We start from the raw sequence: 22,531 nt of genomic DNA, 5'->3' as shown, positions 1-22,531 counted from the left end.
GGCTGAGCCTCATTCCTGCGCGCTAATCCTCCGCATCCCAAAGTTTCCGACTGCACTTGAAAGCGGCACAGAGCATCCTCATCCAGTACGTCACAGTGACGTCCTGTGCGGGTGGATAGATGCCCTCACTGTTAAAATCATAGCTCTGTAGCCTTAATATTTTCATTTTTGTGAAAGGGCGTTTTAAAGGTCGGGGGAGAAGCAGCAGCATGCAGCGGAGCGCAGTGGTCGTGGTGGCGGACAAAACGAGCCTGAAAAGGCCGTTTATCTTTGCTAATGCTGTGCATATGGTAGGTAAAATCCTCTGCTTTTGAATGCACTTAAGTCAAGAGGCCTGTTCTAGGCTATTTCTTTGATTAGATATTTTTGCTTTGCTGCTGTTATTTTGACCCAAATCATCAAGTCTGGAATAAACCTAAACAAGATTCGCTCTGCGTGTCTGCAAACATGCAGCGGATCCCGTCCATCAAAAGGATGTGCAATGTGGCAACATCTGCAGTGCATTTTATACTAACATGTTTTCGGGTTATACAGAAAGAAAGAGATGAGAGAAAGAAAATAAGAGCCAAAAACACGCCATGAGGTAGTTAGAATTTGCATCTGCGGAGGATAAACATCCTCCTCCATCCTCCACACACCGACATCTGTCCTGAGAGAGCATCTTATAATGCTACTGTTTACAGTGTGTGAGTTTAGAGTCAAACGCAGTGTTGCCTACTGCCATTCATCAGCCCTTAAATGAACCATACTGCTCCTCCGTGAGGTGACACCTAAAGGCAGCACAAATATAAAAACCATTTGAGGTGATGCTTACAGCTATATTTACAGACTGGTACATGTATTCTTGACTGACAGTAAATTGGGAAGTTAACAGAGTCTTCTGCTCCTCTCTCCAAAGGCGCTGTGCTTCTTCATGTTGACGATGACAGTAGCTTGGCATAGAGACCTCATACAAACTGGCAAGGTAAGACTGATGTTCTTCTGAGTGGATGAAAATAATTTCCAAAGCAGGTAATATTTGTTGGAGGCAGAAATAGCTCCCGTCATGTCAGGAAAAGAGCCGATATCCAAGGGCGATTATTAATTCATGGGTCTACTTGGTCTTCCATCAATACTGTCTGAACACACTACAGCATTTTATATTGTCTTCTCTCTGGAACACCTGACTTCAAGCTCTCGTGTTGGCAAGCGTCTGCCAGTTGAAGTGTCCTTGGGCAAGACAGTGAATTATCTACAGGCGCCGAGGGTGCCGTTCTGACCCTGACCGTTGCCCTCTTTTGTAGCCATGTTATCTTGGAAAAACATCCCTGATGCCAATATTAATTTAGGTATAAGTGAACATCTCAGATGACAACAGATTCTTATTTTTGCTGTATAAGCAATAATCACCAGTCAGTGTACCCTTTAACACCAATGTGTTTTTAATCCTCAGCTGGTGTCCAGTGTTTCTGTCGTGATAATGTACATCATGGAGATCGGCTGCCTGCTGCTCTCAGTGCTGGGTGTGTTTGGAGCCTGTAAAGGGAAGAGGTGGTGTTTGATTCTGGTAAAAACCTGCTTTATTAAGTGTTGTGTGCTTGTGTATTTATGTTCATGTCGGACTCTGTGTGTGTTCAAAAATGCAATTCCTCTTTCACCTACTATTGCTGATTTATGTGTGTGTGTGCAGTATGCAACTGGGATGGCAGCAGCCAGTCAAACAATAATTGTCAGAACAGCGCTAAGTTACCAAGATGTCTATGAGGTATAGTACTATATTTCATTTAATACTGTAGTGCGACATAACCTCCAGCTGTTAAAAAGCAGCTTTGATTAAAATACAGTGAATGTGATTCGTCCCTCCTCAGAAACGTGTGGTCCGTGAGGAGGCCAAGTTGCTGTCCATGATGCCGCTGACTGGAACCAGCAAAGCCAACAGGACGCTGCTGTATAGTATTCAACAAGAAGTAAGCAGATTTTTTTTTTTTCCCCAACCAGTTTTATAAAGCGCAATCCAGACAATGCATCCCCCTTTCTGCAAAGTGCAGTGGAAATGAAAGTAAAATGACTTTCAAGGGTATTTTTGTCTGCCGGACAATTAGATGGTGTGTGTCATCTTCCTCTTCTATAAAAGCTCATATCTCAATTAATGTTAGCCCTGTTGTGGCATTCCCTGAAGAAAGACATTTCATAATGGTCTGGCATTTGGAAAATGACTCAATTCAGCTCTAATTTCAACGCACTGCTTCCCTCAGTGAAGATATCTTCTCTTAGTTTAATATGGAAAAAGTAAATATTAATGGATTTGGTCACTCTTATTATTCTTTGTCTCACTTAAATTTGGGAGCTAAGCATGCTTTAAAGTTCCCATAATGCTTTGGTGTATGTAGGAAGTGAAATGGTGCCATGGAGTCAGCTAATTAGCTGTGGTCTACATCTTGAACCCTGTTTTTTTTTTTAGCCCATTTGTTCAAATGTTGGCAAATTGGCACAATTAAAAGCATACCGAATGAGCTGTTAGCAGTCCCTGTTTGCAGTTCATCCGTGGATGCACAGACTACTACCACTGGATCACTTTGATACTGAAGAAAACCTGAAAATGTGATTATTCTCAGACAGGTTCTGGGGTTTCAGGATCGTCTTTTATTCTGTGAGCGTATTTGTGGACGTGTATTCACAATGGACATTGACTGAAATGATATCCCCAGAAGGTGCAAGTCAGACTGAATCTAAAAATAGATACAAGACTGTGAACAACACACCCTTAATAGTATCAGAACCACAAAAACCACACAAGAATCTCCCTGTTTCAGCTGGCATGAGTTAAGCTAAGCAATACAGCCAGCAGGAAGCTTTGTAGTTTATCAGCCACTAACATCTGCTGTTAGCTACTTTGGGGGCTTTTTCTTTGACAAATAAAGTAAAAGGAGATCTAAGAAGGCTGCCCAAAGAAGACAGGCTAGCCAGTTTAACCAAACACACACATTTGGTGGAGTTTCCAGTACACTGTCACCTCCAACACAGACACACAAATCACACACAGCACTCAGGAGGTGATCAAACCTGATTGAAGCCACACCTGCAGTATATGTAGTGTTCAGGGTGCGGCCAGGCAAGCAGGGTGTGTCTTATCTTAAAGAGGTATCATTCCCCATTCAAATCAAGCCAATACGCTTAAAACCATTTCCAGTATTTAAGGTCACAAAGAGGACGAAACTGATGAAATTCATGTGGATTCTGCAACATGTAACGGATGCATCAGTCAGGGATGCAGACATAATATGTGCTGGTTGTGTATTATAAAGTGTATTGTATTTTGATCTGGTTGATTTGTTTTGCATTTACTTTTTACGTCTGTGTTTGTCACCTCCAGTTCGAGTGCTGTGGTCTTATTGAAGGCTACAAAGACTGGGGCTCTTCCATCCCTGCTTCCTGTAACTGTCAATATCCAGGAAAATGCGTGAGTACTTCCCTGTCTGTAAGCAGGATATAAGCACTAAAGATGACTGTACAGTTTCTGTAGCCACACAGTGTCTTTGAGTCCAGTAAGACACATGAGGGAGACACAATTCGATGGAGAAATTAGGTGAAATGGTATCATGACTGATAGGAGTATGGAGAAAACTATGTGAATAAGACCCAGGATGTAACAGAAACAGATTTTTCCCCTTAAATATTAAATTGTCATTTTTTCTAATGGGATTTTGTACTCCTCACCAGATTCGACTACGGGGCAGCGCCACACTCGGAGCCCCAAAGAACCAGTATGTTTATCGAGAGGTAAAAGATCTTTAAGTTATTTCCCTGGCTAACTGGTCCTGTAAGTGGTTTCTCTCTAAATTTGAATTACAGTAGTGGTTCTCAGCACTTTTGGCTGTTGATGTGATGAACTATACTCAGATCAGTTATTTCCTCATTCACATTCGCACCTCTTTTGCCACCACTTTTAAGATATACCTGTTTTTTCACAGCCTTGCCTACCAATTTATGTGTCTGAACTGAAGCTTGCGTTCTCATTGGCGATGGGTATACAGTTTGGAAGTGGCGTGTTTTGGGTATGTTCTTCTTCTTTTACACAATTATATGTTTGATGGGAACTAACACAGCTCTTAATTTGGATCAGATCTGATGCCAGGTCAGCAGAAGATCCCAGCTGTCACTCATATCTCTCTTGTGCTTCCCTCCCCAGGTGGTTTTACTCGTCATGAGCATCAAGCTGATGGGCCAGATAAAGAGGAAACAGGAGTTCATGGCTCTTCTCCAGTCCAACAGATACGTCCCTGGTGCCTTTTAGTCACCGAGTACATTTTGATACACCCAAACAAGAGTACCTTGTTTTGCACATGTAAACACATTATGCTGTATACCATAATCTGGCTATTTTGCGCTATAGCAACATATGTTGACATTCTTATTTTCTATTAAGACGTGTTAATGCATGGAAATGATATTGGAAGTAATCTACATGCATAGATCAATTTCAAAGTCTTTTGTTTTTTACCTTAATGCTGTAAAAACACTGCAATTTAATCAAAGTAATTCATATTTAATAATCGTCACGTTTTCACACGCTTTTGTCATATCTCTAAAAATATGTTACTTTTCCGATCATTTGTTTTCTTTGAGTCGCTGCAGCCTATCCTGGTGTTTTGTTATTCACTGGAAGTGTTGTCCAATGATATTCTTTCGTACCGTTTCCTTCATACCTGCACACACTTTTCGTATTTGTGTTTTTTTATTTGCTTTGTTAGGGGCTGAGGCTACATTCTGCCTGCACGGGAAAAGATTTTTTATTTATTTATTTAGTTTTTTAGATGAGCGCAGTCCTCATCTTCCACAAAATCTGCACGGCCGTCGTCATACAAAATGTGAACAGCTGACGCTAAAATTTTCTCACCGGTGAAAGCAAACAGCGTCACTGCAAGCTCATCAATTAATGGCTTTAATTTAACACTTTGTCGACTGGACCAACTCCTTTTAAACACATATATTTAAATATTCGTACTTGTCTTAAGGCTCGCTCATTGTATTTTCAGCATTAGAGCAACCAATAATCTTTGAGCAAATAATAATATTAATAACCCTTATGTAGCACCTTTCTTAAACAGTGTTTACAAAGTGCTTTGATTGAAATATAATCGTTTATTTATAGTGGAGCAATGTCATTTACTTGGGTAAATAATCAGGTTAGACAAAGGAATGAGCCGCAGCTCTCATTGTGACTCCAGAATGTCTTGATGCCTTGTGAATAAGCACATTGTGTATTTGAAACCTCATCTCTCCATTCAGTTTCTCTTTAAGCACATGTAGTGAGTAAATGATACTTGATCATGTCCACTAGAGGGAGAGGGGACTCTGTTTGGTTGCACATTCAGTAGACATGCAGTAAAATCCTCAATAATCCTGCTTCCAAAATGTAATTTCAAGGTTTGGATGTATTTTGGAAAGGCCGCTGCAGACAGGCTGTGAGAGGCTCTTGCAGGAAAATGTGTCATCAGTGTTCCTGCAGAGACAGTGATGTCCCACGTGGTGCAAGTCCCACCAAAGAAGCCTTTATGCCACATCACTTCGAATATGACTTGCTGCATGAGCTGCCTGCGGTTGAGACGTCTCCTTGAGTAATGTACTGTCAAATGAATTTCATCTGAAACAGCAGATCCAATGTCTACCTGTGCACTTTAACCATTAATGCCTGATATACAGTATGTTCTTGCAAAGTACGGTATATTTATTTCTGTCATACACAGTTTTTTTTTAATTTATGGAATGAATTTATGTAATATTTTGTAAATAGCAGAAATAAAAAATGTGATTCTTGTTCCTTTGATGTCTTAGTTTTGATTTTGAAATAGTTTCTCAGAGCTGGAAAACTTTAGATTTTAGTAAGTACAATTTTAGATTTCTTTTATGCTGCTTTAGCAGTTTTGCAGTTTAATCCAGTGATTCCCAATAAAGGGTCAGGACCCTCCAAAATAAACCTGGGGGCTGTGAGAAGATTCATGGGAGAGGAGAAAAAACAAAGTTCTGCTGCCCAAATTTAATTAAATTTTTTTTTTTTTCTTTGATCCTTGGTCTTGGAACAGTTATTTAAATGAAACATGTCTCTTTACTGAACTTTTAATAAGTCACAGGCATCTGAAACATGACACTGGGCCCAACCAACAAGCCAAAATGTTTGTTTTTGTAAGTGGTCTCAGGCATTTTTGAATGTAAAATGTAAATTAAAATGGAAATACTAAAGTGAAGTACCTTAAAATTATACTTAAGTACAGTACTTGCAAGTACTTTACAGTTGTGATGGTACATTTAGCTAATTTCACTTAACACTTTTACAATGTCCTTTCTGTAGGAAGACCTTTTTACCCTGAAGTACTGCTACTTCCTTCATCACTGCTCATTTTATATGATGAACTTAACAAAAATCAGTATATAAAGATTGCAGCTGTTGAATTTTGTGTGATAATATCAGTAAGGTCACACAGTAAGCACCTGATTGGGAGGAGGAGGGACGAGGATAAGTGCCTGAACTTTCTCCTTCGTTTATGCCAGTGTTTCTCAATTCCAGTCCTCGGGCCCCCCTGCCCTGCATGTTTTAGATGTTTCCCTCCTCTAACACACCTGATTCAAATGATCGGCTCATCATCAAGCTCTGCAGTGGCCTCATAACGAGCCGCTCATTTGAATCAGGTGTGTTGAAGCAGGAAACATCTAAAACATGCAGGGCAGGGGGGCCCGAGGACCAGAATTGAGAAACACTGGTTTATGCGGGGCATAAGGGAGTGCCTGGAGGCTGAAGGCGACAGGATTAATATGAAGTTGGATTTGCTTCTTTAGCTGCATGAACAGCAGCACCTGATCCTGGAAACACTCTGCATGCATCAATATGAAGAAATGAAATCCTTTTAGAGAATGTTTTAACATAAAACTACACAAACACTCCAGGAGCTGCTTTAATAAAAAAAACAAAGTTTACATAAAGTTTGGCAGAATATGATACATACATTTTCAGAAAGCTACAAAACCACAAAATACATTCTTATTCAAACTCTAATACATCCATAAAGTAAATATTTCTGCAGTCATATCTTCAGTAATGCTTTTGAAAACCACATTTTCTTCTTTCACTGACGTCTTGGATCACATGTGCTGGATAACAATTCAATTCTGGAATCAAAATACCATTAGAGAGTTCAACTGTATCCACTTTGCTTCTTATTTGAACTATCTGTTGCCCAGTGAAGGCAGTAGAACTAAATGCAGGTGATGCAAATCTCATGCAATTGATCAATTTCCTGATTTTCCATTATTCTGTAGCTGGACTTATTATGCAGCTCGTGAATCTTCTTTAAAAACACTGTGCATCCTTGTACCAATGTTCTTTGCAACTTCGCTAAATATGCTGGCATGATGACCTCCACCACTGCAAGAAGCAGCCCGAAATCAAAACAAAGAAATCAGGTGTACTCTGCAGCGTCTGTGAGAACGGTGTAGTTGCCTGCTTTTGCCTCTGGACTGTAGACCACCGCAGGGGTATCGTCCTTCTGACTCATCCGACACAAGATGACAACACCCAGCGCTGCAGCCAGTACCTAAAAAGAGAGTGAATCAGAGTCATCTCTTAATTCCTGTTCATCTTTTATTGTTTCATCCGGTGCCAACGCTTTGTCTCTTTCTAAAATTACAGCTCTTTTCAAAACAGAGGGAGGCAGAGAAGAAATGCAGTGACTGATTTCCTTCACTGAAGACATGGAGACAGTTCACAGAAGGAGAAACACAGGTGGAACTAATCTACGGAGCAATCATTGATGTTGTTTGTAACATTGAACATTATAATCAATTTAGTTTCCTTTGTAGACATCCAGCACTGTGCTTTATGACTGCTCAGTCACTGATGTTTATTCACTGTAGATAAAAATATTACATGAATATTGAAGAAGCTGAATACTCCTAGTGTACTTTCTGCAGGTATTCCTTCCAGGATGGAAAAATAGTCCTATTTATCTATTTATAGTTCATGACACATATAGATGGACAGTACATACCCAGAGTAGTATGACCCCCAATGTTATGCCCAGTGCCACCTTCACGCTAATTACTTCATCCTGAATCAAATATGGAAGGCATGGCTGAAACAGAAGAGTGGATCAATCAGTGTCGACAGCATCTTCACTGTCATGTTTGATGTTCCAGTCCTCATTGGATGTGCTGGTAACAACTGGTAAACATGTAAAAGCTGTGATGAGGAGTTGAAAGTATATATTGCAGAACAGGGCCTCACTGGATCTGGTAGCATCCTCTCTAATGCAGTATCTCTCAATTCTGGTCCTCGGCCCCCCTGCCCTGCATGTTTTAGATGTTTCCTGCTCCAACACACCTGATTCAAATGAGCGTCTCATTATCAGGCCACTGCGGAGCTTGATGATGAGCTGATCATTTGAATCAGGTGTGGTGGAGGAGGGAAACATCTAAAACATGCAGGGCAGTGGGGCCCGAGGACCGGAATTGAGAAACACTGCTCTAATGTGATTGAGTCTAAGCAAAACAGATAATGCTGCAGTTGCAATGATGCATAAGATTGTATGAATGATGAAAGCAGTTTTCACTGTGGCATCATTTTACACGAAAATCAAATGAACATTTTAGCTATAATGTTTTTATTACCTCTTTATAAATCATGACGGGCTGGTCACTGACCATGAACTGAAACAGACTGCTGTTTCTAGGAGCTGCCACCTGCAACACACAGATATGAATTACATTCAAAGAACATGAAGAGAACAACATTTAAAGGGCCAGTGTCTAAGATTAAGGGGCATCTATGGGCTGAATATGGCAGAAATGGAATATTCATATATTCATAAGGATGTTTTCATTATTGTATAATCACCTGAAAATAAGAATCACTGTGGTTTTGTTACCTTAGAATGAGCTATCTGTATCTACAGGGGGAGCGGGTCCGACAGAAATTGAGTTGCTTTCACACTCACACATGGATTAGTGGACTCTTCAGTGCACAGGCAGGACAATGAGATGTTGAAGCCCCAATCCAGGTAGCCCTGATCCACTCCACAGCACTGCAACTGAGGAAGTAGAGGGAAAGACGAGGGCGAAAATTAGGATACAGATACAAAATACTGGCCAACAAACCCACCTCCCCATTGTTCCTGCTCATTATTAATTCAGCGTGTTTTCTGAGCTGCTGTGTGTTTGTGCTGCTGAAACATTTGTTGGTCACACTACAGTGCGTTTGTGCCCGGTGGCTGCAATGCAATGAGACTGTGCTCACAGATATGCTTGAACCACAACATGAACTCACACTTGGTTACTTACTTCTGACTGCACATACACGAGGACGTCTAAAAAACTCTCACTAGAATTAGACAGAGGCAGCATGTCCAGGTAATAACTCTTCATTTCTTTAACCAGCTGCAAAACAAAGAAATGTCATATAAAAATTAGATAACGAGCAATCTGAGAATGTTACTTCACAAAATGCATTGGGTCAAACCAAAAACGGCCAGCAGTAATGCTTTTGATAACTGAAGTTGCAAACATTTTAAAAGTAGTTTTACAATAATTGCAATCAAAACATGGAACATGGTCGCATTTAGGAGCACTCTTTCAACTTATGTTGTGATTTTAATTGACCGGTTGCTAATCCCTGCCCCCTAACAGCAATTATCTAATCAGAGTTTAGCAACCTTACTGGTACAGCAATACTCAACATCTACATAATCCTGTATGTTTACTGGCTATGAGCTGCACATTAGCATGTGCAGCTAACTAGCCTTCTACCTACTATAGTAGCCTACTGTTATATCTATGGGGGAACAGACCATTTAATAGATTTTTCCTTTAAAAAAAAATCAGTTAGAAACATTAAAAAGCATTTGCTAAAATCCATGTTGTCCCCTCCCTTGTTTACTTCTTCTTACTTGTTGTTTCAGATATAACAAGGAATTTCAAGGCATGAATCTTCCACCGTTGGAAAGGAAGGCGATGTGTCATGCGACAATGGAAAGCTTGGCAGGCGTGACAGCAGGAACAGTAAGAGGTGTGGCATTGAGCCAACTGTTAACTGATTTTTGCTCCTGTCTGGTAGCGTTTTCCTGGCAGTGTTTGTGTATTAGTTTCATCAGGAATGCAGTTTTGATGCAGCCTGTTACCTTACATGGTTTATATGATCCCCTGTATGTGAATATTTTTACTGCATGAAGAAGAAATGTCAACACATCTCAAAGTAAACTGTGTAATACCTTTGGTTGCACGACCAGTATTCGAATTACACATGCAATCATGAACAGACTGCCCAGGATAATTCCAACTGTAAACTGAGACACACACAAAAACATACAGGCATGAGCAATCAGAGTCTGGGAAAAAGAGTTTCTGATAGTTGTTTATTGCTATAACTACAGGTAATACTACTACTTATAACAATATAAATGTGTTTTTTCTTGACCCACCACTATCAGCGGCCACTGCTTCTCTTTGCAGGCACCATACACACCTAAGATGGTCAAGAGCAGAGTTACTATGGAAAGAGCATACATGACATGTAGGCCTGCATTCATTTGCTCCATCTGCAGAGAAAACAGACAGAAAAGCAGGTCAGCAGGCTCCGTGAACAGGGAAAAATCCTGAGGTCAATGTCCAAATTGTTGGGTTTGGTTCCTGCAGTTTATACTGAAGTCAATGCAGTTTCTCCACAAATTGCAACGACTTGTTTTTACCTTCACTTCCTCTATCTGGTAAACTGGAATAGTCTATTAGACAAACCTATGATCAAAGTTTGCCTTAAGTTGGACTTTCCCATTTCTTTTTTCAATATGGAGGGTGTGTTTTGTGGTGTTGTTGAGAAGAAGAAGAATAAAGCTTCATATATGCCATTACAGAAGAATCTATACACTCATATTGGAGATAGATGGATAGATAGATCCTTGCATGCCTTTTTCTTGCTGTAAATGCATGTTACCTCTGCTTCGTCCAAGTGGCCATGGCTTAACAGAGTCAATGCCAACAGCAGGGCACTCAGGATCTGCAACAGCAGCAACGCCCTTCATTATTCACTACTTTCAGGTCTGCAGTTAACACTTATTTTTATTATTCGTACATCTGTAGATTATTTTTCAATAAACAATACACTGCAAAGTCCAAAAAAAAAGGTCAGAAAATTGCTTCCACAGCCAAAGTGACATCTTCCACCGAACTCTGAAAGCGTGCTGCTCCCACAGCACGCAAAGACAGTCAAATTATGAATCTATAAACAACATGGAGGCAACTATCAGCCCTGCAGAACGAAGGTGACAGTCATGAAATAACTGGAGGGACATGCAAGAGAAAAAAATGGCAAAAATCCCAAGGTCATTACCTGAATATCTTTTTCTTTTTCACTGATATTCAAACAAAACAGTCATTTTGATGTTAATGGCTTGGGGAGAATTTTTCGCTATTTTCTGAAATTTTATAGACCAAACAATAGATCAGTTAATCTAGAAAATAATATGTAGATTCATCAGTAATGAATTACAACATTACAATAAGGTGTAATTGATTCACTGGTGTCTCTTAGTATTGTGTAAACTCCTGTAACACCATATGATCTTATTTACTGCTGCAGCTTTATTTATGACCATCACATCCTGCAGAGATCTGTTTTTTAAATCATCATCAAGCCCACTTTCCTGTCATCCACTGCGGGTTCAGATCACTTCCTCCCCAAAATGTTTATCCCATCAGATTTTGATTGCCAAATCTACCAGTTACATTTTCTTAAAATACGTAATAATTCCTCTCTTCTTTCCATCAGATTTTAGCTTCAGTGACAGCAGCAACAATTATGATAAAGGGACACATTTCTATTGAACTCTTCCACTTGTAGATTTAAACATCTGATGCAACAGCTGGCTTATTTATTTACTTATTTTTGAAGCGAATATGAGGAATAATCTCAACGCCTGCACTTGCAAACTCTTAAAGTTTGCCTGTGTGGAGCAGCAGCAGCAGCAGCAGCAGCAGAAGAAAATCACTTACCGCGATCAAACCGGTCACGACAATGAAAGCCCGCTTCAAACAGACGTTCACCTTTCCCATTTCTGCTCGGCTTGAACTCGAGGTGAGTAGATTGAAAGCACTTCAAGTTTTTGCTTTGGGACAAATCCACATGAGATGGCCTTGGTTTGAATAAAGAGCCTCACTTCTAGACGCTCGGAGCACCTTCGCGTTTTTAACTGGGCGGAGAGAGGGAGGAAGTCCTCATGTTGTACTGATGAAAGCCCTCCCCATCTGGATAGAGGGGCTGGTGTGTGTGGAATCAGCTGCTCAGTGTGTTTACACCTCAGGCCTTTGTCCAAAGCTTCTTATGGAGATGCATTGATTGTCAAGATGATGCTTAAATGTGCATTGGGTGATCTGACTTCTGCAAAGGTCCATATGGCAAATGGACTAAATTGTGTGGTCAAGCATCATGGCTGAGTCGGTGTGATAAGCCAGCAAAGAGTGAAAGAGAGACATAGAAAGACCAAAATAAATAACTAAATACATAAACCCAAAAAACATAAAAAGGATACAGAATTTAAAAAAGAAAAAAAAAACAAAACATCAGCTAATGTTTGATTCAGCTTTATGGTAATTATGTTTTTTTTTTTAGCAAAAACACAGTTGTTTCGAGCTGGCTGCAGGCAGAGCTTGAGGCGTGTTGATGACCAATCTGTCAGACACGGTGTCCTGGAGCGCCACAAAGTGAGCCCATGTGCACAGATGCCATAAATGCTCTCAAATGGGATGTTTGTGTGTTTTGTTTGGACACAAGCGTTTTCATTTTCCCGAATTCAAAAGCTCTGGAATGGAGTCGAGGGGCATCAGATTCTTATTTTTCTATTTGTGTGACTGACTGAACATGCCTTCATTTCAGTCCGCCATAAAGCACTTTTTGTCTGCTGCTGTTTTGGGACAAACAGAGGAACTAGTGAGAGGCTGCATCACATGACCTCTGTTCAAAGCCCCAAACATCGGAACACACTCACACCATCTATCTATCTATCTATCTATCTATCTATCTATCTATCTATCTATCTATCTATCTATCTATCTATCTATCTATCTATCTATCTATCTATCTATCTATCTATCTATCTGCAGATGCACATTGCTGCAGCGTTATTGGTGCCTGGAGTTCCTCCCAAAACGTGTTCCATTGTTAAAGCAGAGTGGAGCATTTCCTGGTAAAGCATAGAAACATCAGAACACACATGCACAAACAGCTTTCTTAGTGTCCCGTTCTTCCAAGTGTTTCAGTCACTGGCACACATTGACAAAATCGTTGGCGCACACATGTGTTTGTTGGCCCGCACTCACACATCTGTAAGACATGAAAGCACAGAGGCGTTCTGTGACGCAGAGGATGTTGGTGGGCGGAAAGCATGCAAAGGGCCAAAAATCCTTCAGAGGTAAAGTTGTTGGACCAGTTCTGTTGTTTAGAGGTGAATGTTGCACAAGTGGATTCTCATGGAGCAATGTGGGAAAGCTTTATAGGAATATTAGAGCAAAGCACGATAAAGATGAATCTACAGCATCATGTTGTTGACTGTCAGGAAAGAGTTGTCCGCTGCTCATGAGCCTTAATAAATTTATTTCAGTCTTACATAGAAACTTATTAACTTCAATTTTACTGACTTTGGTAAATCAGACGAAGAGTCTGAAGCCATGCTGGGGGCTGTGAGCCTATTCGTAGGCACAGTGACGCTTTGAGCTCAATGCTAATGCTAACCAGGTATAAAGGATGGGCTTGAAAAGACGAGGTTCAAATGAAGTTTCGTCCGACCACAATTGAAATCAAAAGCATTTATAGTTGTTCAAAAAAATTCAAATAAAAACAAATGAAAAACCCAAGAGGGAAATTCACACCCTCCCCTGCACAGCTGGCCAGTCATTACAGAAAGACAGTGTGAGTTGTTCACCATTTCACCTGTTTTACACAGGAAGCTTCTGACTTTCCTGATCATGGGAAGTCAAAACAGCTGAATAACATCTTCTGCGACTCTGGAGGGCTTTGTGGAAATGCAAAATTAAAATGCAGCAAAAATCAATCTACAGCGCTAACTTGAGCGGATGTTCTGTTATCCCATCAGTGTAAAATCTGAAGAAAAGGCCTCATACAGTAAAATACTTTTGCTTGTTTCAGATAGCATTTTCCTGAAATCATAATTTCATATTCTCAAGTCTGTATTCACCTCTTGGTGTTCATTGGTTAATCCAAGAGTAAGGGGTTGTAAACTAGGCATAACATGTAAATCACTGTGTAACAGAAATACTGGGAATTGGACTTTTCTACATTTAAACGGAGGTAGGCTAACTGTTTCCCTCAATTTGCAGTCTTTAAGCTAAGCTAATATAGCAAAGACCTAAGGTTGGTATCAATCATGTCATCGAACTCTTGGCAATACAGACAATAAGAGTCAAACTTTTGACATTTTCCTATGTTTATGAGATGTGTCTGTACAAAGTTTCATACCGAATATTTTGAGCTTGTAGATTAAAGGGGAAAAGCAGTCTGTCCCATTGTTTATGAATACTTTGGGTCCTGTGGGACACATTAGCACTGCTGTTACTGCTGGTCAGATGAAGGTTTCCACAGAAATACACTCATGACACTTTCAGGACCTCAATCTGTGAAGCAGGAATAATCTTTTCCTTAAAATTCTCTGCAGATGTACTTCCTCCCTGACTCCCGTGGAGACTCTGTCAGGGCCTTGGTCCAAAGCAGCTGAAAGCAGCAGCGCCAGCATTAGAAACTTGTCACTATAAAAAGTGATCATCTTGCACTTTGTTGCTCCAAGGTCTGCAGGATGTTATGTAACTAATCTGGATGTGCAACCTTGAAGAGAAGCCGAGATTTTAACAAAGCAAAGTCAGCAAAGGGACCTTCAGTTTGGATAAATATGCACTCATTCTTTTTCAGTCCAGTCACAACTCTGGCTCTTGTTTTTTGTACATGTTGCCGATGACCTATTGCCTTCTTTGGTAGTCCTGGGAGCTGAGCAATAGCACAGTGGATAGGTGTTTATCTTGGAGGAAGTTACACTGCATTCCTTGTATGTTGCTTAAAACTCCTCAGACAAGAAACTCATTTGGGGAGTCTGTGATCACCAAAATCTCCCTTACAGAAAGCAAACATTGTTATAGAGATAGGCCTCAGATATCTACCTAAGAGATAGACTTCAGAGGCATCATTTATGTCATAAAGAATCCTATTTACTATCCTTTTCACTCCCTTTATCTGGCGAGGAAAGGCTTGTCAAACAAAATGCCAAGAAGTGCAGATGAGTTTTTTTGTGCACACACAACAGCGCAGGGAGAGTGTGTGTGTCGTTTCCTGGCTCCAGTTTCTTTTTTAAATGTGCTTACATGTAGTCAAGACAATAAGGCACAGAGTCGACACAATGTCACATCACTCTGCAGTGCAGCTTGAACTCTTTCCGGGAATTGCTTGAGTTATTTCCAGAGAATGAAAGCTGTGAAACAAAAGTTTCACTGTTAGTGGTGTGTGACCACAAAGTGTGGGGAATCAGCTGGAGTGTGCAGAAAATATCAGTGTATCGCCAAGCGCCAGTAAACCACCCCCACTGGCATCAAGTTTGCATGAAGTTTCTCCAGTCTTCATTTCTCAAGGCATGTACCGTATCTAATAACAGTCATATTACAATGTCATATGATTGGGATTTGTTTGTTGGTCATATGTTTTATGGTAACTGCCTCCTGTGTGCAAAGCCATTCAGTTTATATAATATAATTGTCATTACCACTGAGCAGTGGACAACACAATGCATATGTTGTTCATAATAAATGTCCAGAGTGAATGAAAAAAATGACAAAGCATTTAGTCCTAAGATCACAGTGTATGGACAAAAGCATTGTCATTGCCAGAAGTCTCACCACAAGGCCCATTTAGTAGATTCAATCACATTACATGATCATCATCAGCAAATGTCTTGCCACATCGGATTATAGTTTTTTTTTTTTTTTTTTGACAACCCTAAGATTATGTGATATGATTGAAAGCTCAAGAACAGCATCTAAAGGGATTTAGTGGTGAGATTATTTCCTCGACTGCTGTTTCCAAAGTCAAGAATCAAAAGAACAAAAGAACAAAAATCTGAATTTCGAACACTTGATTCATTGTATGTATATATATATATGTGTGTGTGTTTGTGTGTGTGTGTGTATGTCTATACATATACTGTATAGACATACATATATCAGACATACATTACAGCATGATACATGCACACACACAATTATCATTATTAGAATTATTACTACCACTACTGCATTAATGTAATGTCATTAGCATTTACTGCGCTATTTAAAGTATTGTTAATAATTAATATTAACTTTCACGTGGCTCGCCCCTATTGACACATTCTCGCGAGAACTGCATCAGCAGCACATTCTTGAGAGAACTGGAGCAAGTACAGCGGTAAAATAAGGCGCAAACATTACATCTGCATCGCACCACACTACTGGCGCAGCTCCAAACGCACAACCACAGTTTATAAGAGCATGTTTGTTCACACTGTTGCCGGTCCCTTTAAGAAAAGTCACGTGACGGTCACATGATGCGGAAGACGACTGATTTGTTTCAGCGTTGTTGTGTTTACATCTACGGCTTCTTGTCCACACACCGCGTGCAGGTGCGTTCAGTAAATGAGTAAAAAAGAAAAACAAAAACAGTGAAGATTTTATTATCCCTTCATGATAAATTCAAACTCCCATTTAACGACAGGAGCGTGCTTTTCTTTCTTTGGTGCCAGAGCTGTACCTGCTATAACAAAGTCGAGGTAGGATGAATGTAAATAAGGATGTTACTGTATAGAGACGCATGCATAACCTATACTTACGCAGAATTAAAGCCCATGCCACCTTTCTAATCCTCCTGGTGTTGCTTTTGAAGGTGTGCCCCAACTCTTGGATGCCTCTATCATTGTGTTTCTGTCCTTTTCAGCAACAGGAATAAGTGAAAACTCTGCAGTGTTTGGATGAAGTGACCATGAAGCAGGACAGCGATGCTGCGAATGTCCCTGCATGCTTCATATCGAAGCATGAAGGTTTTCTTGGACGTATCAAACACTTCATCAAAGACTTTGTGGTGACTGAGATTGATGTGACCGGGCAGCGTGTTAACACAGCAGCAGCCAGTCAAACACCAGCCTGTGCCTCCTCACATCAAAACAGTGAGACCAGCGTAGAATTTAAGGAGAATAGTCATTTCTCAGTCTCACAGGACACTGATGATTCAGCTGATTGTGGGGAAGACGTCACCACACCCAGTCCAGGCACATTTGATCTAAGTGTGATTTTAGGCCAGTCAGTCAGCGAAGAGCTTGAGCAGTTTGTGTTGACTCTCAAAGATGAAAAGCCAACCAAGCAGGAGCTCTCTCTGGGATGCTTCACCGACAAACACCACCGAGCCAACGTCCACCGGGCCGTCAGACACCGCTTCCCCTTCCTCATGACTGTCACTATTCAGCCTGAGATCAGGGTGAGGGAAGACCCAGATTACAGAGAGCTCTCCCAGCTGGTCACAGAGGATGAAGCAGAGGACTTCTTCAGGTTCATAGACGCCAAAGTGCGAGGCTCGTCCTACACGTTTGGACCTGACGACAACAAGGAACACAGGACGGCGGTCCACCACTTCCTGAGCCGAAGGTTCGGCAAACTGGTGGAGACCAAAAGCTTCAGTGACCAGGGGACGACAGCAATCTCAGTTAGGCTGAGAGAGCAGGGGAGGCCCAAGAAAAGAACCACAGAGGAGCGCAAGGAGGAAGACGTTTACACAGGTGAGGTGTACAGTTGTTGAAAACACAGTGTTTTCTCAATTAATGCTTCAAATGTTTGGAAGAAAAGGAAAATGCTCCCAGAGCTCAAGGCGACATCTTCAAATTGCCCATTTTGTCCAACCAAAATATTCAAATTACTGTCACATAACATAAAGAAAGCAGGCAAATAGTCACAATTAAGAAGCTGCCACCACTAAAAAGATTGTTGGAATTGAAAAGTCTGTGCTTTTCCCCACGTTTGTATCTGCACGTTTGTTTGGATGTTGAACTCTGTGCCAAGTCTATTTAAAAAAAAAACAAAAAAAAAAAACTGCAGTAAACCCTTGGACAAGTATGAAAAAAATACATGTCGGACAATACATTTTCTGTTATTTTACTCAGTCAGATGACTCATGAGATGACTCAGCATACATTATCCAAGTCACACACCAGTTACTAGATATATCTAGCAAATCATGACGGTCATAAGGAAAGAAAGTGTTTTAGATTTCTAATCAGATTTCCCATAAGCACAAAACAGCTGCGTTACATGTGTTTTGTGTGTGTGTGTGTGTGTGTGTGTGTGTGTGTGTGTGTGTGTGTGTGTGTGTGTGTGTCCTCTCTTTCAGCCTTCATCCTGTGTAAGGAGAACCTGGAGACTCTAGAGGCCATCAGCTACATGGCAGCAATTCTCGGGGTCCTGCCATCAGATTTCACCTATGCTGGCATCAAGGATAAGAGAGCCATCACCTACCAGTCCATGGTGGTCAAGAAGGTCTCACCTCTACGGTAGTTCTGCATTTCATTCTACATGAAAAGTTGCACCAATCCTAAGATGCTCTTCACTGTCGTTCATTTTGAAGCCCCAATGAATGCCTGAAACCAGTTGGAAATAAGGCCTTGTTTCTGTTCCAAACGCTCATTTATTCTAATTTCTCACTAGGTTGAAAGAGAAAACAGCAGAGTTCGAGAAGAGAGGGATGAGTCTGTCTCAGATCCACGCCGTCGGTGAGCCCCTCAGACTCGGGCGACTGCAGGGGAACCACTTCGACCTGGTGGTCCGCGACCTGAGGCCGCACGGGGCCAGTGACACACACTCCTCTGGTGCAGACACACACACTCGCCTGGAAACATTGGTAAAGGAAGCGGTGGAGAATGTCGAGGTAATTTTTTGTATTTCTCAGCACAATATATGCTTACAACAGTGCACTCTTTGAATGAATTGTGTCCCAATATAGAAACACACAAGTATAATTTTTACATGTGAGCCACCGGAAATTATCCAAATGATATTTTCTCATTTAATAAAAGAACATTTACAAACTAAGTGTTTCCTGTGTTGCCGGATCCTGATATGGTTTACTCCTCTGTGCCACAGAGCTCCATTTTTATCTAAAAGCTATTAAAAACACATCAATGAGCCACCATTGCACTTGAGTCACATGCTCCTTCATAATGATGAACGGGGTCACTGTTGTTTACTTTGAATGCTGCAGCTGTAAATATTCACTAGAGCTCCAAATGTTGATTAATATGCAGCTAAAAATAGAAATTATGTTTGGAAATGCTGTAGATTTCAGTGGGAACCCGTAGACTTTGTGCAAAAAAACAAGGCAGAACAAACTGCTTTTTATTGAATTTATTGACAGTCAGAAAAACATGGGTCATGAACAGCCCTGTGCTTGAGTAATGGATGCCTGTTGTTTTTGTATCCCGCTGTTCACTAGTTCTGGACACATGCGGGTGATAGAAATAATCTTTGCTCTTTGCAGGCCAGAGGTTTTGTCAACTACTATGGTCCACAGAGGTTTGGGAGCGGGCAGAGCGTTCAGTCGGACTGTGTAGGGCTGGCTTTAATCAAAGCAGACATGGTAAGTGTTGCAGACAGTTATTACGCACATGAACCCGATGGTACCACCCTTCATGCTGTGACTGTGAAATGAGGCCGAGCAGCAACGGGGTCCTCAAAGACTGCACTGTGTTGTCGGTGTGTGTCGTGACGTATGCTGCTGTGTGTGGGTCAGGTGGGCGCCGTGCGTCTGTTCTTCACTCCGGAGGAAGGCGATGATCCTCAGAGCCACGCCAAGAGACACTTCCTCCAAACAGGTGAGAGCGAGGTCAACGCTGGCTCGCTTTAGTTTCGTTCTTCCTGGAAATGGTCAAAGATGATGTGAAAGTCACTTCTCAAGAACATTTCGACACAGTTTTCTGGAAGTGAAAGTGGCCCTTATTGCCAATATAACAGCAACTACCCAGTTCTTTCAGTTACTTCATTGTACTTCCTAGAAAACCCAACAAGTAATTAGTAGTGTAAAATTAGTAATTTTAAACTGATTTGTGGGGTGTTAAAAGGTTGTAAATTCCCTTAATGTACATCCTTTTTTCTTTATCGCTCTTTCCTTGCTCTCTGTCCCAGATAACGCGAAGGAATCTTTGGCGCTGATGCCGTTGTCAAAGGCCAGGGAGCGCCTGATGCTCCGAGCCCTGAACCGCTACGGTACAGGTCCGGATGGTTGTGCCCAAGCCTGGCTCAGCCTGCCCCACAGCATGAGAGTCTTCTACCCACACGCCTACTGTAGCAGGTCAGCTGTGAGGAAAATAACAAGATCAAATCCACTTTATGATGGGATTCCTGCCCAGTTCAAACATACTGTAGCTTTTTACCGTTGGTGACTGAGCAGCTCTGTTGCAGCAGCTTGGAGATAAGGACATTTCTCATCTGCACTATGGCAGAGACTGTTGAAAAATGAGATAACATTGTTTAATTTCCACAGCATTCAGTTTCAGTTACCGCACTTACTGTTGTTCTGAAGTTAATTCCAGAATCCTCAAAGACTTTTAAGATTTTATATGCTATTATATAGCATATAAAATGTTGCATAATGAGCCATAATCAGTTCCAACTGCCTTGTCTGATATTAATAATTGTGCTGATCTGTTTGCTGCTGGTTGTCAGAGTGTGGAACGAGGCAGTGGCACACAGGCTGACGACTCTGGGTCACCGTGCCAGGCGAGGAGACCTGGTGTGGACGCAGGAAAAACTGGAGGACACTGGAGAAACCAGCTTGCCTCAGGTAAGACAGAGGAGAAACTGAAGGAAGAAGACATTTCCTCAGACATTTATTTCACGATGTAACATACCCTGTACATTTGCTCATCTGCAGTATTAAATTCTGCTGTATGGCAGTAGTAGTAATAATAATAATAATAATGATAATTGTGTCATACCACAAAAATGGGATTTTCTCTGAGACACAATGAAATCTCATTCCATTTGAACCCTAATCAGCACTGCCCTTGTGCTTGAGAACGCAAAATCCTTATACTCCAAAGGAGAGCGGAGGTGGGTGTGGGTGGAGGTGGTGATAGTGTGAGCATCAGCATGTGTGAGGCAGAGTCTCCGTGTCCTGGAAGATTACAGTGTACCAGACAAACAGGAGAAATTCCAGTCAAATATTATCTTTGTTTATGGACACAGTTTTCCCATGTTTTGCGTCCAAGTGACTCATGGGGTCAACAATTTTTGAAATCCGTCCAATATTGAGCCACAGCAAAACTGAGGGTGAACATCAGAGAAGCAGCAGGGAGAAACGGCGTGGACAAACGGAATATTTTCACACCTAACTCAGGGATTTTTTTCACCAGACATTATGACCAGACTGATTTAAATATGTGAGACTTAAATAGATTTTCCATTGGAGTCACAGAGCATATCTTAGTGTCCTAGTCACCTTTCCCTCTTTGCTTTTTCAGATCCATGTGGTGACGGACCAAGAGGAGCAGGAGGGAGTGTACACACTGGGACAAGTATGTAGTCTAGGGGAATACTTTTACCTTGAATGCTATTATTTCCCCTCCTCTCACTTGTTGCTACTCGGTTTGTAACATCCTGTCAGGTATTGCTGCCTATGCCGGGAAACACCGTGAAGTATCCGGAAAACGCCATGGGGACTTGGTTCCAGGAGAGACTGGCCAGAGACGGACTGGAGGAGTGTCGCTTCAGAGTCACCAGCCTTAAGCTGAACCTGCCCGGCTGCTACCGCCCCCTGCTGGCGTTTCCACGCAACATGCGCTACCAGCTGAAGAGAGCAGCTTGTGGGGAGGCAGGAGGAGGAGGAGGAGAGGTGACAGCAAACAGCAGCAGAAGAAGTGACGGGCGGCTGAACGGCACAGCAGGAGAGGGGAAGCAGGACTCCCCCGCTCTCACCTTGAACTTCGACCTGGATTCCTCCTGCTACGCAACTATCTGCCTCAGAGAGATCATGAAGTGTGACCCCTAGAGGTCAGAGGACATTGTCCCTGTTGTATTTCTACATACCTTTTCTTGTTTTTAGTGGAAAAAAAAAAAAAAAAGATTTTTGTAACCCATCATTGTGATACATTATCAGTACCCTTTTGGTTTGTTGTTGAAGTGATGATCATAAGACTGTATACAAATGTGCAACTGAGAAAACAAATGTGAACAAATCTAAATGTAAAACTGTGGAAACAGTATTTGTGTTTTGTGCCATGAATAAAAATGCTAAAGATTCCATCCAACCACATTCTTAGTCTATTTTAAATGTACTTTATTTCAGTTGTTCCTGGCTGCAACACTCAGATTCTTTGAGAAAAAGAAACCAATAACAATGACTAACAATTTAAAAATGGGCAAAAAAAACAATATAGAAAAATTGATTTAAAAACTTTGTGACCTGGAACAAAATCTACCAAACAATTGCATCCCCTTCAAATTT

At 41.2% G+C, this 22,531-nt stretch overlaps 3 protein-coding genes across 4 annotated transcripts; 2 read left to right on the top strand and 1 right to left on the bottom strand.

Moving 5' to 3' along the window:
• Nucleotides 1-84: 84 nt before the first annotated feature.
• LOC139350405 (tetraspanin-8-like) lies at nt 85-5,804 on the top strand. The gene is made up of 9 exons (XM_070991759.1): nt 85-290; nt 899-964; nt 1,433-1,546; nt 1,670-1,744; nt 1,848-1,946; nt 3,353-3,439; nt 3,700-3,759; nt 3,951-4,034; nt 4,169-5,804. Exons 1-9 carry the CDS (start codon nt 210-212, stop codon nt 4,271-4,273), a joined length of 771 nt encoding a protein of 256 aa, XP_070847860.1. The 5' UTR covers nt 85-209; the 3' UTR covers nt 4,274-5,804.
• A 1,087-nt stretch (nt 5,805-6,891) lies between these two features.
• Nucleotides 6,892-12,212, bottom strand: LOC139350558 (tetraspanin-8-like). The gene is made up of 9 exons (XM_070992032.1): nt 12,013-12,212; nt 10,955-11,017; nt 10,446-10,562; nt 10,236-10,310; nt 9,310-9,405; nt 8,967-9,059; nt 8,641-8,712; nt 8,022-8,105; nt 6,892-7,568 (listed from the first exon to the last, which is right to left on the bottom strand). Exons 1-9 carry the CDS (start codon nt 12,070-12,072, stop codon nt 7,434-7,436), a joined length of 795 nt encoding a protein of 264 aa, XP_070848133.1. The 5' UTR covers nt 12,073-12,212; the 3' UTR covers nt 6,892-7,433.
• Nucleotides 12,213-16,579: 4,367 nt separating this feature from the next.
• On the top strand, nt 16,580-22,338 carry pus7l (pseudouridine synthase 7 like). Of its 2 annotated transcripts, none has more exons than XM_070992656.1 (10): nt 16,580-16,670; nt 16,982-17,816; nt 18,425-18,584; nt 18,739-18,958; nt 19,568-19,666; nt 19,820-19,901; nt 20,212-20,377; nt 20,752-20,869; nt 21,549-21,602; nt 21,692-22,338. In XM_070992656.1, exons 2-10 carry the CDS (start codon nt 17,027-17,029, stop codon nt 22,073-22,075), a joined length of 2,073 nt encoding a protein of 690 aa, XP_070848757.1. In that variant the 5' UTR covers nt 16,580-16,670; nt 16,982-17,026; the 3' UTR covers nt 22,076-22,338. The 2 variants fall into 2 exon arrangements, with proteins under 2 accessions (XP_070848757.1, XP_070848756.1); XM_070992655.1 differs by having other exon boundaries at nt 16,584-16,817.
• The last annotated feature ends 193 nt before the right edge of the window (nt 22,339-22,531 follow it).

The sequence above is a fragment of the Chaetodon trifascialis genome, chromosome 22, assembly GCF_039877785.1.
Source record: "Chaetodon trifascialis isolate fChaTrf1 chromosome 22, fChaTrf1.hap1, whole genome shotgun sequence".
Taxonomy (NCBI): Eukaryota; Metazoa; Chordata; class Actinopteri; order Chaetodontiformes; family Chaetodontidae; genus Chaetodon; species Chaetodon trifascialis.
This window is presented reverse-complemented; position numbering and strand designations above follow the sequence as displayed.